This window comes from Mastigoproctus giganteus, chromosome 11, assembly GCF_048544385.1.
Source record: "Mastigoproctus giganteus isolate SK-2022 chromosome 11, ASM4854438v1, whole genome shotgun sequence".
Taxonomy (NCBI): Eukaryota; Metazoa; Arthropoda; class Arachnida; order Uropygi; family Thelyphonidae; genus Mastigoproctus; species Mastigoproctus giganteus.
In genome coordinates, this window is record NC_143585.1 from 60,332,134 (window position 1) to 60,348,657 (window position 16,524).

The 16,524-nt window shown below is 36.9% G+C and overlaps 1 protein-coding gene across 1 annotated transcript in view; it reads left to right on the forward strand.

The window, feature by feature from the left end:
* Positions 1-16,524, forward strand: part of LOC150078041 (uncharacterized) — a 119,978-nt gene that overhangs the window by 48,208 nt on the left and 55,246 nt on the right. Inside the window, exon 4 of the mRNA XM_090384439.1 lies at positions 10,902-11,195. Within this exon, the coding sequence (XP_090240565.1) occupies positions 10,902-11,195 (294 nt within the window). The remainder of the gene's footprint in view (positions 1-10,901; positions 11,196-16,524) is intronic.

Genomic DNA, 16,524 nt, shown 5'->3' on the forward strand with positions numbered 1-16,524 from the left:
GTTATCAGCAGTGATCATTCATGTATTAGGAATTTGCAGATTAAAGAACCACTAGGTGGCAGTGATCACAGTGTACTGACGTGGAATTTACTTAAAGATTTAATTACCATCAGGGGTAAAGGAAAGGGTTTTTGCTTCCGTAAAGGCGAGTACAGTGGTCTCCGACAGTTTTTAAATTCTGTATAGTGGGATCAACTGACGATGTTACCAACAGTAAATTCTAAGTGGGAAGCATTCGAGGAATTAATCGTGGAAGCTACTAAAAGTTTCATACCTATTAAGAAATATTGTTCAAGGTTTAGGCCTAAATGGTTGTCAAATGAATTAATGAGACTTGTAACAGACAAGAAAAATGCATGGGATGCATATAAATTATCAAGCGACTCAGAAGCCTATGGCAGATATAAATTAATCTGTAATCTGGTCACAAAGGAGGTTCGCCAGGTGAAGGCAGATTACGAGAAATCCTTGGCAAAAGATGCTAAGAAAAAACAGCAAGGATTTCTTTACTTATATAAACTCTAAAAGGAAGGGGATGAATCTGATTGGTCCACTTGACATCGATGGTTCGACTGTTGATGATCCTGCTCAGATAGCAAACAAACTGAATGAGTACTTTGCATCTACATTCACACGTGAGGAATTATTAAGGTTTGAAAATGGCAGAAGGTTATCAAATTGTAGCAGGGTGCTTAATGATCTTGTAATAACTGAGAGCAAAGTGGAAGAGAAATTGTTGAAGTTAAACGTAAGAAAAGCACCTGGGGTGGATCCTTGGACTCAGGGGAGGTTCCCACGGACTGGAGATGTGCAAATGTATCCCCAATTCACAAAGGGGGATCGAAGGGTGACACGAGTAATTACAGATCAGTTAGTTTAACTTCTGTTCCGGGTAAAATAATGGAGTCGCTGGTTAAAGATGCATTGCAGGATCATCTAGACAAGACTGCAGCAATAATTCAGACACAGCATGGGTTTGTTATGGGAAAGTCTTGTCTGACAAATTTGATAGGATATTATGATGTGGTTACAAAGGAACTGGATGCAAAAAACAATTTTGATATCATATATTTGGATTTCAGGAAAGCTTTTGACACTGTTGCGCATGGAAGACTATTGTACAAATTGGAGCAGAATGGTATTAAGGGTAAGTTGCTACAATGGATAAAAGGATGGTTAAGTGCTAGAAGACAGAGGGTGGTAATCAATGGGTGCTGCTCTTCTTGGACTAATGTTATTAGTGGAGTCCCACAGGGTTCGGTGTTAGGTCCACTGTTGTTTTGTATATTTATCAGTGATATTGATGAAGGTATATCAGGCTTAATGTCGAAGTTTGCAGATGATACAAAGGTTGGCAGGGTTGTTAATGACAGTAATGGCAGTCTGCTACTGCAACAGGATCTAGATAATTTGGGCAGATGGGCTAAGAAGTGGCAAATGAAGTTTAACCTTGACAAATGCAAAGTACTGCATATGGGTAGAAATAACCCCAGAGAAACGTAACAACTGTGTGGTACTACACCTAAGGTGGTAGAAAATGAAAAAGACCTGACAGTAATTGTGCAGTCAGATATGAAGTTCTCTGAGCAATGCAGACAGGCTGCCAGGGCAGGTCATGGGGTTTTGTCAATGATATATAGGAATTTTGCTAGCAGGGAAAAGGAGGTGATTATCCCTCTGTATAAGGCAATGGTCAGGCCACGCCTTGAGTACTGCGTACAGGTCTGGAGACCTCATTTTAGGAAGGATGTAGATTTACTTGAGCGGGTACAGAGAAGGGCAACAAGATTGGTGAGGGGAATGAAGGGATCCTCTTACCAAGAGAGGCTTAAGTTCTGCAAATTGCAGTGGCCGGAGACTAGGCACCTGCACGGTGATCTGATTGAGGTATATAAGGCCTTGAATGGATTGAGCACGCTGAATTCTGATGGGATCCTTCCACTTGTTCAGATTACGAACATAAGGGGGCATAAATTCAAATTAAAAAAAGACAGATGTAGAATAGATGTGCGGAAATTTGCGTTTAGCCAGCGGGTGGTTAATTGCTGGAACAAACTTCCATCTGTCGTTGTGGAAGTTGATAGCTTGAATAAATTTAAGGAGGAACTGGACAGGCATTTGGAGGGAATGGTGTGATTTTTTTTTTTTTTTTTTTTTGGCTGATGCTGCATAAGCTCATACATTTGCTTTCTTGCATCACATGCCACCACTACTACTACTACTACTACATGCAGATAACCAAGAGTTACCTTTGCTGTGATCAAGGAACTTATAAGTTCTGGAAGCATTATTCTTTTAAATAAATTACTTTTTATTCTGAAATACTCATGTAATTAGTTTAAAGTTTTCTGTCAGAAACTGTTATGAAAGAAAGAACTGACAGTTGTCCTTAGTTGGGGAACTGACAAGTGAAGAAGGAAACTTGAAATATAAGAAATTATTATATCAAGTCATGCTTTTCATTTTAGCATTTCTTCATAGCAAAGCTGAGTGTGAGGATATTCAGCCAGGCAAAAGAATAAAACTCCAGTCAGATCTCTTTTTGAAAAAACTTTGGAAATATACTTGACAGCCAATTTTAAACAGCCATTTTTATAACCACAACTTTTACTCAACATTTCTGAAGAAGGCAAAATCTTAAACAGTACCTTCCTTGAAGTAGATATTCATTTGGCAGTGTCTAACAGATAATCCATGACAGAAATCCATAGACAAAAAACCTGGATGTGCTGATATTTAAAACATACTCTACTGGTAAACAGACCTATAGCTCTATCTTAATGTAAAACATGTACATGTCATATAAATATGTACATACATGGTAAACAGACCTATAGCTCTATCTTAATGTAAATTATGTGTCAGTGAAATTTTATTTCAAAGCCAAAGTCTGGATTTAAAATATCTGCTTTCTCCCTGCTTTTATCCAATAAAAATTATGACACCTTATTCTTTCCAGAAGTTGAATATTGGCAACTATGTTAGTTTTAGTTATTCTGGTTCTTCTTGGCCAAATTTCTTTGGCAGTGTTTGCCATTTTTTTCGCCTTCATTCACATTGTCATCAACTCACTTTTATGGAATTTGAAGCTTGTTCATTATAGAGGAAAAATTTCAAATTTACACATTTGACAGTGATAACAAATGAAACATGTATAAATTTGAAACTTTCATTATAATGATCAAGTGCTTCAAACAGCAGAATGATAAAATAGTACTCACTTTGCATTCATTAAATGAAATAACTGTAATAATTAACTGTAATAATAGTTAAACATAATGTTTAACTGAAGTTTCAGCGGATAGCATTAGTCATCCCTGAAATGGTGAAACATTGAAACTTGTTGGAATTGGCAAAACGTTTTCTCCTAAGCATGGGTTGCCTCGTGGAAACTGATATTCTTGGCTGAAGCACCTTTGTTATAGCACCAGTGGGAATGAGTAGAGGGATGCTGCTATTTGGGGGTGATACTGCTTCAGTTTTCTGAATTAATATTTTCTCTGAAAGCGTACTTTCTTTTTATAATGCGTGCCAGTCTGGTCTGATTTTGGTGCTACCTGTGGTCTGGCTCGTGAAAAAGAGTTTAGGGAAAGAGTATTTGAATGGTACATTTCCTTGAGTTCTCTTCTTTTTATTCTATTCAGGATTACTGTTATGATCAAAATTATGGTTTTCTTAGGTGGCATGTTAGGCTCTCTTACATGAGTTAACATACACTGTGTGTGTGTGTGTGTGTGTGTGTGTGTGTGTGTGTGTGTGTGTGTGTGTGTGTGTGTGTGTGTGTGATTAATGCTTTTAGCTTAGTGTAATTTAAACATTTCAATTAGATTTTATTTGCATATTTTTAAAAATAAATGAATTCTAAAATATGGTTGGAGCAATCAAGAATTATTCACTTAATGAGCAGATTATAAATTAAAATAGACATTGAGATTAGAAATGATATTCTGATTTCTTATGTTGTGTATATAACCCCAGGGGCTCGCATCTGGTGAGTATGGGCTTGGCACACCCAGGGTCCTGAGCTGGATATCATCATTCTTCTCTTCCTTGGTGATTCCCTTTTATTCCCTTCTCTCTCTCTCTCTCTCTCTCTCTCTCTCTCTCTCTCTCTCTCTCTCTCTCTCTCTGTCTCTCTCTCTCTCTCTCTCTCTGTCTCTCTCTCTCTCTCTCTCTCTCTCTCTCTCTCTCTCTCTCTCTCTCTCTCTCTCAGGGTAACTCAGGAATGTTTTTTTTTTTTTTTTCCTGTCTGGTGCTGCAAAAGCCTCAGGCTTCCTTTCACCATATGGCTAATGATAATAATAATAATATTTGTCTACGTACAAGTTAGTGCAAATGCATCATATTAGTACACAGCTAAACTCTGAACAGTGCAGAAAGGGGAACTAGAGGAAATTTTGGAATTGGTGAAAGAAATGAAAGAGGTGAAAGACTTGTGGAATTTGCAGAATCTCGAGGGTTGTCAGTAATGAACACTTTTTTCAAGAAAAGGGTGAACAGAAAGTGGACATGGAAGAGTCCAAATGGATTAACAACTAATGAAATCGACTTCATCTTTACTAACAGAAAATATATCGTGAATGATGTTACTGTCCTGAACAAGGTAAATGTTGGAAGTGATCACAGAATGGTGAGATGCACACTTGACATAGATGTAAGAAAAGAAAGGAAAACACTGACTCGAGTAAATAATATGAAGGTCTTTAAGATAACAGAAGAGGAGAAAAAACAGTATGTACTGGAACTTAAGAACAAGTTTGAGCTTCTGCCGACAGCTCAGGACCAAGATATCAATGAGGAATATTACACCTTTCTGAAAGTGATAAAAGCCCAAGGATCCTATAGGTAAAAAGAAATCCAAAGAAGAAAAAATTAGTCAAGAAACACTTGTCATGATGAACCGAAGGTGACAAATGAAGAGCAAGATAAACACTGACAAGGATAAAATTGAGTATACTGAGTTATTCAAAGCCATTAGAAAGAGACTCAGAGAGGACATATGAAGATTTAACACAAGAAAAGTAGAACAAGCATTAAGGGAAAACAAAAGACTTCATAGTAATACAGAAAGACAAATGATACTGAAACTGAAGAATAGCAATGGTGTACTTATAAATAGAAGAGAAGGCATAATTCAAATAGCAGAAAACTGCTATAGAGAATTATACAAAGAGCGAGGGAATGATACCAGCAGTGGGGAAGATGGATCACAAATTATTAACACATACGACATACCCGATATTCTTCCTGATGAGGTAGAATATCGTTGAAGAAAATAAAGAATCAGAAAGCCCCAGGGGAAGATGAAGTTGCTGTAGAGTTGTTAAAATTGGGAGGAAGAGACGATACAAAAACTGGCAAGACTCTTCACAAAATGCATTAGAAAAGGTGTGATGCCGAAGGAGTGGAATAATGCAATCATAGTTTTGCTGCATAAGAAAGGAGATAAATTGGAAATTATAGACCAATTAGCATGTTATCCCACATCTACAAGTTGTTCACAAGAGTCATTACTAACAGATTAGAAAGAATACTTGATGAGAATCAACTGAAAGAGCAAGCTGGCTTTAGGACAGGATTCTCAACTATGGATCACCTGCACGTAATATCACAGCTAATGGAGAAAGTAAATGAATATAAAACACCATTATGCCTGGCATATGTGGATTATGAAAAGGCATTTGACTCCATACAGCATAAGGCAATGTTTCGGGCACTGGAAAGACAAGGCATAGATACCCCATATATTATGATTTTGAAGAAAATATATGAGAACGCTACCTCCTTTATTAGACTAGACAAAGACAGTAGCGAATCTAAAATTGAGAAAGGAGTTCGACAAGGAGACAATATCTCCGAAGTTGTTTACTGCTGCCCTTGAGGAAGCTTTCAGAAGATTAGACTGGTTGCAGAAAGGAGTCAATGTGAATGGAGAGTATCTAAACCATTTATGATTCTCAGATGACATTGTGGTCATAAGCCACAATCCCAAAGAATTAGAGGAAAATCTTAATCAATTATGCAGAGTTAGTAAGGATTTCAGACTAAAGATGAATATGGCTAAAACAAAAGCAATGATGAACAAGTATGCTACAGAAAAGGACATAATGATTGAAGGAGCAGTAATTGAAAAGGTGGAATCATATACTTATCTGGGACAAGTTATTAGCTGTAATAATGATAAATGGCTGGAAGTCAAGAGAAGAATAAATTTTGGATGGATAACATTCAGGAAATATAGTCACATACTGAGGAGCAATATCCCAGTTTGTCTGAAACGTAAAATAACTGATTATTGCAGCAAGTGGGTAACCCCTGTTTAAGAATCTGCTGGTTAATTAGCATTAGCATTAGTAGAGGCATTTGATGCAAGAAAGCAAGCTTATGCAGCATCAGCCAAAAAAAAAAAAAAAAAAACCCACTTCCACTTCACCCCTCTGTTCGTTCAAAATACCTGTCCAGCTGAGCCTTAAACTTATTTAGGCTATCAACCTCCACCACAAGGGATGGAAGTCTGTTCCACCAACCAACCACCCGCTGGCTAAAGGCAAATTTCCGCACGTCTATCCTACATCTGTCTTTCCTTAATTTGAATTTATGCCCTCTCAGGTGATTTTTCTGGGCTAGAGGAAGAATCCCATCAGCATTGAGCATGCTTAAACCATTCAAGGCTTTATACACCTCTATCAGATCACCTCGCTGGTGCCTAGTCTCCAGACACTGTAATTTGCAAAACTTAAGCCTTTCTTCGTAAGAGCACCCCTTTGTTCCATTCACTAATCTTGTTGCCCTTCTGTGTACTCGTTCCAGCAGCTCTACATCCTTCTTGAAATGAGGCCTCCAGACCTGTATACAGTACTCTAGGTGTGGCCTGACCATTGCCTTATACAATGGAATAATCACCTCCTTATCCCTGCTGGAAAAATTCCTGTATATCGACAATACTCCATGAGCTACTCTTGCAGCCCGTTTGCACTGCTCAGAGAACTTCATATCTGCCTGCACAACCACCCCCAAGTCCCTTTCATTCTCTACCACTGTCAGTGTAGTACCACAGAGTTGACACGTTGCTCTGGGGTTGCTGTTTCCCATGTGTAGTACTTTACATTTGTCAATGTTAAACTTCATTTGCCACCTCTCAGCCCATCTGCTCAACCTTTCCAGATCCTGTTGCAGCAGCATAGTGTCAGTAGTGTCCTTGACAACCCTGCCAACCTTTGTATCATCTGCAAACTTGGACATTAAGCTTGATATACCATCATCAGTATCATTTATAAATACAGAAAACAATAATGGACCCAACACTGAGCCCTGAGGGACTCCACTAATAACATTAGTCCACGATGAGCAGTGTCCATTGATTACCACTCTCTGTCTTCTCCCCCTCAACCACCCCTTTATCCATAGCAGCAATTTGCCTCCAATGTCACACTGCTCCAATTTGTGTAGCAGTCTTCCATGTGCAACAGTATCAAAAGCCTTTCTAAGATCCAAGTATATAATATCAAAGTTATTCCATGCATCCAGTTCTTTTGTGACTGCATCATAGTATCCAATCAAGTTGGTCAGGCAAGACTTCCCCTTAACAAAACCATGCTGTGTCTGAGCTATAACTGAAGTCTTGTCTAAATGATCCTGCAGTGCTTCTTTAACCAATGCCTCCATTAATTTTCCTGGAACAGAAGTTAAGCTCACAGGTCTATAATTACTTGTGTCAGCCTTTGATCCTCCTTTGTGAATTGGGGTCACATTTGCATGTTTCCAGTCTATGGGTACCTTCCCTGAGTCCAAGGAAGCTCTCATAATTATGGCTAAGGGTTTGCTTACTTCCTTTGCTGCCTCCTTTAATATAACTGGATAGATCCCATCCACCCCGGGTGCCTTTCTTGTGTTTATCTTCAACAGTTTCTCCTCCACTTTACTCCCAGTTATTTCAAGATTCTGTAGCTTACTGCTAGAGTTGAATACACCTCTGGCATTCCCCTTGCTGAATAACTCCTCATGTGTGAATGTCGATGCAAAATATTCATTTAGTTTGTTAGCTACCTGAGTAGGATCATCAACAGTTGACCCATCAATATCAAGTGGACCAATCTGATTCATCCCCTTCCTTCTAGAGTTTACATAAGTAAAGAACTCTTTGCTGTTTTTCTTTGCATCCCTTGCCAAGGATTTCTCGTAATCTGCCTTCGCCTGCCTAACCTCCTTTGTAACTTGGTTGCATATCAACTTGTATCTATCATAGTCTTCTGTGTCATGTGTTAATTTGTAACTATCCCATGCATTTTTCTTCTCTGCCATATGCCTCATTAGTTCATCTGACATCCATTTTGGCCTAAACCTTGAACAATATTTCTTAGTTGGTGTGTAAAGCCTAGTAGCTTCCAAGATAAGTTCTTTGAATGCTTCCCATTTTGAATTTGCTGTTGGTAACATCATCAGTTGGTCCCACTGTATAGAATTTAAATACTGTCTCAGTCCATCGTAGTCGCCTTTACGGAAGCAATAACCCTTCCCTTTACCCCTAATGGTAGTTACCTCTTTGAGTAAATCCCACTTCAGCACACTGTCATCACTGCTACCTAGTGGTTCATTTATCAGCAGTGATTCTTAATGCATGAAGAATCACTGCTGATAATCAAATCAAGAGTATTACTCCCTCTAGTTGCCTCCCGAACATGCTGATGTAGAAAACAATCATCCAATAAATCCACAAAAGCCTTGCTAGTGTGTGAGTGACCAACCCACAAATTCCAGTCAATATCTGGGAAATTAAAATCTCCCATTATAAGACTCTCTGATTTACTGGCCCACTCTATTTCCCTGTACAGTTCCTTATTATACTCATCAGAGTCATTAGGCCTATAGCACACTCCTACTCTCAATTTTGATCTCCCAATGGTTATGTCACACCAAACTGACTCAACACTGCACTGTCCGGCGATGTCGACTGGCTTCACTTCCTTGGTTTTTATGTGTTTCTTAACTAATAGCATAATCCCTCCCCCCTTCCTATCCTGTCTATCCTTTCTGTAGACGTTGTACTCCCCAAATTGCAGTTCTGCATCCCTCATATCTGTGTGACACCACGTCTCTGATATCCCAACAATATCTGCCTTTGATGTTTTGAGCAATACCTCAAATTCATCAAATTTATTTACTAAACTCCTAGCATTGGTGTACACGCAAGTATACCTGCATCTGTTTCTATTCTTAGCTACCCTAACACAACCCATGTGTTTACTTGTACCGCAATGGCTCCCAGCAGTCTCTGAAATACCATGCATCTTGTTTTTCAGGCTTCTGCTCATTCTAATAGAAGCAGTGCAAGAAGCTCTTTCACCTCTGCCAGTGGCTACTGTCAATCTATTGGTCTTTGTCTCCCCCCAAGCTAGCAGTTTTCCGACCCACCTAACACTGCCTCGATAGCATCAGCAAATATTCTTGCACCCTTTCTATTTAAGTGTATCCCATCCCTGTAGAAGCAATCTAATATTTGTATTTGTGATCCCAAAGCAGATTCAATCATTGAAAATGAGCTCAGAAATACAAATATTAATCAGTGGATTTTTAAACAGGGGTTACCCACTTGCTACAATAAACAGAATTAGGGTACAAGCTAAGGATAGAAAACAAAAAAATACAACCAACCAACAATAGTAATATCAAAAAAGACTTTATTTGTGTCCCATATGTTGAACAGTGGCACAAACAATTAACAGATTCTTTAAAGATACCTAATTTAAAATTGTAGCCAGGCCAATATGGAAATTACACACTATACCGAACAATCGCTCATTCCTTTCCTCGTTTGCAACACAAATAAATGACCTAGTATACAACATTTCTTGCATTGATTGTGACTCGTCTTATCAGGGTTCTACACAGTGTCCTCTGAATTTTTGTGTTAATCAACATGCAGCCTCAGTTCATCTTCTCATTCAGCAGTGCCAGAATTAGCCTTTTATGCCATTAATGAAAAACACTTTTTTATTTAACGAGGCCAAACTATTTAAGTGTCCAACATAATTATACGAGACTATTAATTGCAGAAACCTACGAAATTAAATTACATGAGAATTCTGTTAATGTTCGCTGGCCATATCTAATCTCCTATTCGTGGGCTTTTACGTGCATGCGCAAAGACCTATTTGGCAATTTTCATTTCTGTGATCACAACATACGGTCGAAAAGCATTGTCAGCTTCAGGAAGGAAAATCGTTTTGCAATTTTTTCATTAAATAAATTTTTTACTTAATTTTTAATTGCATTAAATTGATTTTTAATTGTGTTCATTTGATTTTTAATTATTTCTTACTGTAGTTTAAGATTTTCGATTTTTTAATTGTTTTCGTTTTAATTTCTGGAGAGTATCATATGGAAGTGTTCTACGTATCGTATTGAGGTAAACTTCTCTTATCCTTTTACAAATATTGATATCAACGTAGAATGTATTGAGCATTATAGCTCTGGTTCATACCGTCAAAGTGAAATATTAAATTTGCCAGTTTCTTTTGAGTAAAATTAGGGGAAAAAATAAAGAGTAAAAAAAACTTAGAAAAAGATTTTCAGATAATCAAAATTTAAGGTAACTGGAATTCTACTATATTAGATATCATAAGAATTTCTTAGCATTTATAAATGATAAAATCTGAATTCAACAAGTCATATCTGAGTCATTTTGTTGTTATAAGTATAATCCATCAAAATTATATACATGCCACGTGTTACAATCCTGTATAGAAGTATTTTTTTATTTTAACATTCTTAAGTTTCTAAATTTTTGTATTATTTCAGTCTTTTGAGTTCTTGTTGCCTTTCTGATAATAGTAATTTAGAGTGGTGTTGTTTATTTATTTTTCAATTTGTTTAAGAATTGTTTATGATATTATAATTTATAGGGAACAGCAGTTGTGCTTGGACTTAACTTGAAGCAGCAGTTTTGTTTGAGACTGCAGTCACCTGATGGCAATAAAAAGATTTTGAAACCAATGCAAGAGAGCTGTTCTCGGCAGACAATTTGCGATGGCTTGGCAGGATTATTTTATCACTTTGTTTTTAATATGCCCATTAAAAAAAATGTATTGCCATCTAATTCTCTTTTGTGTACACCAAAGCATTCACATTGTTCATCTACTTCTTCCACTGAAAGCTTCAATAGTGAGAGTGAATCTGATCAGTCACCATCAAAGAAGGTAATGAAGCTGTTTTTTTAAATTCTTGAATGTGTATTTAAGGCACACACAAATTCTGTTTAAGTAATCTACATTTCTGTGTTTAAGATATAAATTGTGTGTTCAATTACTCTTTAAATATTGGAAATTTCACCAACAATTCAAAATTAAAGCAAATGAACTTCATAGATCTTATATACTGGTGTGCAGTACAAGAAATAATGCAGAAAAGACAAAATACTGTAAACACAGGAATTAATTAGTTGAAAATAATAAATATGTAAACTAACTTTAATGTCATATTCAACGACATTGCCGTGTTTAACTTTGGCAAGCCTTCAAATTCCTCAAATTTATTTCCCACGTGCCTAGCATTATTAGACAAAGCAAGTGTCCACTTCTTTAAAGTAAGGGGGAGAAAAAAAATTAAATTATTAAGACATTAATATATAGTAACTGAATTTTAAAAAAAATTGTATATATGTGCAAGTTTAATATACTGTACAATAGATTAACAATATTATATGTTAAAGCAATTAATAAATTTGGCCTATGCCAGACTGTTATACATTAAGGTACGCTGAGCTAAAGAAACATCAATTTTTTTAAAAAATCCGTGACGTTGCCATTTATGAAAATTTTGGAATAAAAAGAAGAAAACTTATTCAGGAACCTACTTCCTGATTACCCAGAACCCCTGACCTTATTCAACAACATAAAAGCCCACAAAGAAGGATACCCCCATTAGACCCATTTTCAATGGAAAAACCACTTTGGACCCAATGTAGCACAGTGGTTACCACTTCTCCCAAATAATCCAAGAACCATAAAAAATGCATGTCACCTACACAAACAATTCCAGAACCTTAATAACAACGATCTGTTAATTTCATTTGACATAGACAATGTGTTTACCAATATCCCTCTACATGAAACAGAAGCAGTCATAATACAACAAGAAATCAGCCAAACAATAACCACCCTAAACCCAAAAGATATTGGAATTAATTGATCCATCAGTTGGGGAAAGACTACTTCAAATTCTCCAACACTCTATACACATAAAAAGTAGGACTAAGCATGGGCAATCCCCTTTCTGCCCTCCTAGCAGAAATCTTCCTGAGAGAGCATTTGAAGACATAGCCTTATACAATTTCCCTCTAAAACCCATATACTGGGGTAGATATGTTGACGACATTAACCATTTGGCCACATGGGTTAAAGGAATTAAACAACTTCCACAACTACCTAAATACTGTACATCCACACATAAAATTTAAACGCGCCTCCGTAGCCAGGTGGGAAGGAGCAGCAGTGCGTACCACACGCTTCTTGATTAGACCGGGGTTCGAGCCCGTCACCACCAAATACGGAGGATGCGGAAAGGTTAAGGAATGACCACCGCATATCCTGGAGCAATATGGCCTTAGTTGCTAATGCTCCTAAAAACCAAACAACACATAAAATTTAAAATAGATATAGAAAAAGATGAGAGTATACCATTCCTAGATCTCTTGTTAAAGGAACATAATAACTCTTATTTTATACAGAAAACCAATAGACACAGGATCTATTGAAAAAAGTTTAATTCTAATCACCTTGTGAACACAAAGTAGGCATTCTTAAAAGATTCATCCTTAGGGCTTATAGATTATGTAAAGATCAAGCGCACATCTTGATCAGAAATCAACAGAATTTTCCAAATATTTAGCAGTGGGTATCCACAAAAACTCATAATGAAAACAATTAAAATAACAAAAGAGAAATATCTCAACACACAGGTATTTTAAACAAAGAACCAGAAAAATAAAAAGAGTACATTATCATCCACTGTGTCCTTCCAGATTAGTGAACACAGGCAAAAAATATTGGTTGTACATCAGGTTTACAAGAAGAACATCATTAAAATTATGTTATCCTCCCCCCCCCCACTTGCTTCACCACTGACGAAGACTCTTGCCACCAAACACCCTCTATACAATTTACAATGCAAAGATTGCCAAAAGTCACATATTGGACTGGTAGAAGATTGTTCAAAAGAATTAAAGAACATAAGTACAATATAACTCATGGCAGAATCAGAACAAAGATGGTCTGGGAATAAAATATACAGTATAAAACAGTTAAGGAAAGGGGAGGCGAGCAAGTGGCTGGAACCTACGGTAGGGGACCTGTAGAAGGGTGAAATGCAATGGTCCTAAGAGGGCTGAAGGAATAGATAAAGATGAAAAAGTGAGGCCTTTCTAAACAATAAGTTTGTTTGAAATCAAGCTGTATTCACATCTCATTACATTTATCAGCAGATTTGTAGAGGATAAGTGACTGATGAACAAATTGCAATACAGTCAGTTCATACAAATTGTATGAGATGCTTCCCACATTGATTCTAAATACATTTTTTGTGGTGATTTTACTATGTATACGGTAAAATCACCACACGAAAGTTGCAGAACTGGCGTGCAGTTTCTATATTTTAATCAGCTTTTTCTAGGACAATGAAATTCACCCATGTTATATTTTGCTTCATGCATTAAAAGCAATTGTTATATAACAATGGATATATAGCTGTAGTAAAATCTCACTAATTTGGGTATTCTACAATTCAGATTGCCTTCTTTTTTTATGTATTTATGCAGAATGGAGTTCTTTCCTAAATGAGAATTTAATGATACAGATCAGAAATAATTTCAGATTTATTCAAAAAAATATGATTCAGGAGGTGCAGTCTATATCAATTAAATTTATAGTTATTAATATTTAAAATATTAATTAAAGCTTGTTGTTTAATCATATTATTTGTGCTTTATTTACTTTGAACTCTATTCAATGTTTTTTATATAAACTTTTCATAAATTTTCTTTTTCTTTTCATTATATTTGTGTCCTAATACCATATGAATTTTTTTCATCATAATTTTGCTGAATGTATATATGCTACTCTATATATTAAATTTGCTTGTTTTAAATTCAGTTCTGCTTGTATATAATTAAATTCTTGTTTACTTTAAGTGGGATTTCACCAAAAGTAATGCGCGCGCGCGCACACACACACACACACACACACACACACACACACACACACACACATGTATACATTGGTATACATGCTTGCATGTATACCAATGCTAGAAGTATAGTGAATAAGTTTGATGAATTTGAAGTGTTGGTCAAGACATCAAAGGCGGATATTGTTGGGATAGCAAAGACGTGGTGTCACACAGATATAAGGAATGCAGAACTGGAATTTGGGGAGTACAATGTGTACAGAAAGGTTAGACAGGATAGAAAGGGAGGAGGTGTTATGCTGTTAATTAAGAAAAACATAAAATCAAAAGAAGCACCCACTTGATATAGATAAACAGTGTTGAGTCAGTTTGGTGTGACATAAGCGCTGTGAAAGCAAAAATAAGAGTAGGAGTGTGTTATAGGCCTAATGACTCGAATGAGTACAATGAACAATTGTACAGAGAAATTGAGTGGTCTAGTAAATCAGAATGTCTTATAATGGGGGATTTTAACTTACCAGATATTGACTGGAACTTGTGGGTTGGTCACTCACACACTAGTCAGACTTTTGTGGATTTATTGGATGATTGTTTTCTGCAGCAGCATGTTCGAGAGGCAACCAGAGAGGGTAATATTCTTGATCTGGTTATCAGCAGTGATCATTCGTGTATTAAGAATTTGCAGATAAAGGAACCACTAGGTGGCAGTTATCACAGTGTACTGATGTGGGATTTACTTAAAGATTTAATTACCATCAGGGGTAAAGGAAAGGGTTTTTGCTTCCGTAAAGGTGAGTAAAGTGGTCTCAGACAGTTTTTAAATTCTGCACAGTGGGATCAACTGACGATGTTACCAACAGTAAATTCAAAGTGGGAAGCATTCAAGGAATTAATCATGGATGCTACTAAAAGTTTCATACCTATTAAGAAATATTGTTCAAGGTTTAGGCCTAAATGGTTATCTAATGAACTAATGAGACTCGTAACAGAGAAGAAAAATGCATGAGATGCATATAAATTATCAAGCGACTTGGAAGCCTGTGGCAGATATAAGATAGTCTGTAATCAGGTCACAAAGGAGGTTAGGCAGGCGAAGGCAGATTACGAGAAATCCTTGGCAAAAGATTCTTGACAAGGATCCTTGGTCCACTGCTAAGAAAAACAGCAAGGATTTCTTTACTTAAAAATTGTATATAAACTCTAAAAGGAAGGGGATAAATCTGATTGGTCCACTTGACATCGATGGTTCGACTGTTGATGATTTAAAGGAAGGGGATGGTTCAACTGTTGATGATCCTGCTCAGGTAGCAAACAAACTGAATGAGTATTTTGCATCTACAAAGTACATTCACACATGAGGAATTATTAAGGTTTGAAAATGGCAGAAGGTTATCAAATTGTAGCAGGATACTTAATGATTTTGTAATAACTGAGAGCAAAGTGGAGGAGAAATTGTTGAAGTTAAACATAAGAAAAGCACCTGAGGTGATGGGATCTATCCAGTTATATTAAAGGAGGCGGCAAAGCAACTAAGCAAACCCTTAGCCATAATTATGAGAGCATCCTTGGACTCAGGGGAGGTTCCCATGGACTGGAGATATGCAAATGTATCCCCAATTCACAAAGGGGGATCGAAGGGTGACACAAGTAATTACAGACCAGTTTGTTTAACTTCTGTTCCAGGTAAAATAATGGAGTCACTGGTTAAAGATGCATTGCAGGATCATCTAGACAAGACTTCAGCAATAATTCAAGCACAGCATGGGTTTGTTAAGAGAGAGTCTTGTCTCACAAATTTGATAGGATATTATGATGTGGTTACAAAGGAACTGGATGCAAAAAATAATTTTGATATCATATATTTGGATTTCAGGAAAGCTTTTGACACTGTTGCGCATGGAAGACTATTGTACAAACTGGAGCAGAATGGCATTAAGGGTAAGTTGCTACAATGGATAAAAGGATGGGTAAGTGGGAGAAGACAGAGGGTGGTAATCAATGGGTGCTGCTTTTCGTGGACTAATGTTATTGGTGGAATCCCACAGGGTTTGGTGTTGGGTCCACTGCTGTTTTGTATATTTATCAATGATATTGATGAAGGTATATCAGGCTTAATGTTGAAGTTTGCCGATAATACAAAGGTTGGCAGAGTTATTAATGACAGTAATGGCAGTGTGCTACTGCAACAGGATCTAGATAATTTGGGCAGATGGGCTAAGAAGTAGCAACTGAAGTTTAACCTTGACAAATGCAAAGTACTGCATATGGGTAGAAGTAACCGCAGAGAAATGAACCAACTGTGTGGTACTACACTTAAGGTGGTAGAAAATGAAAAAGACCTGGGAG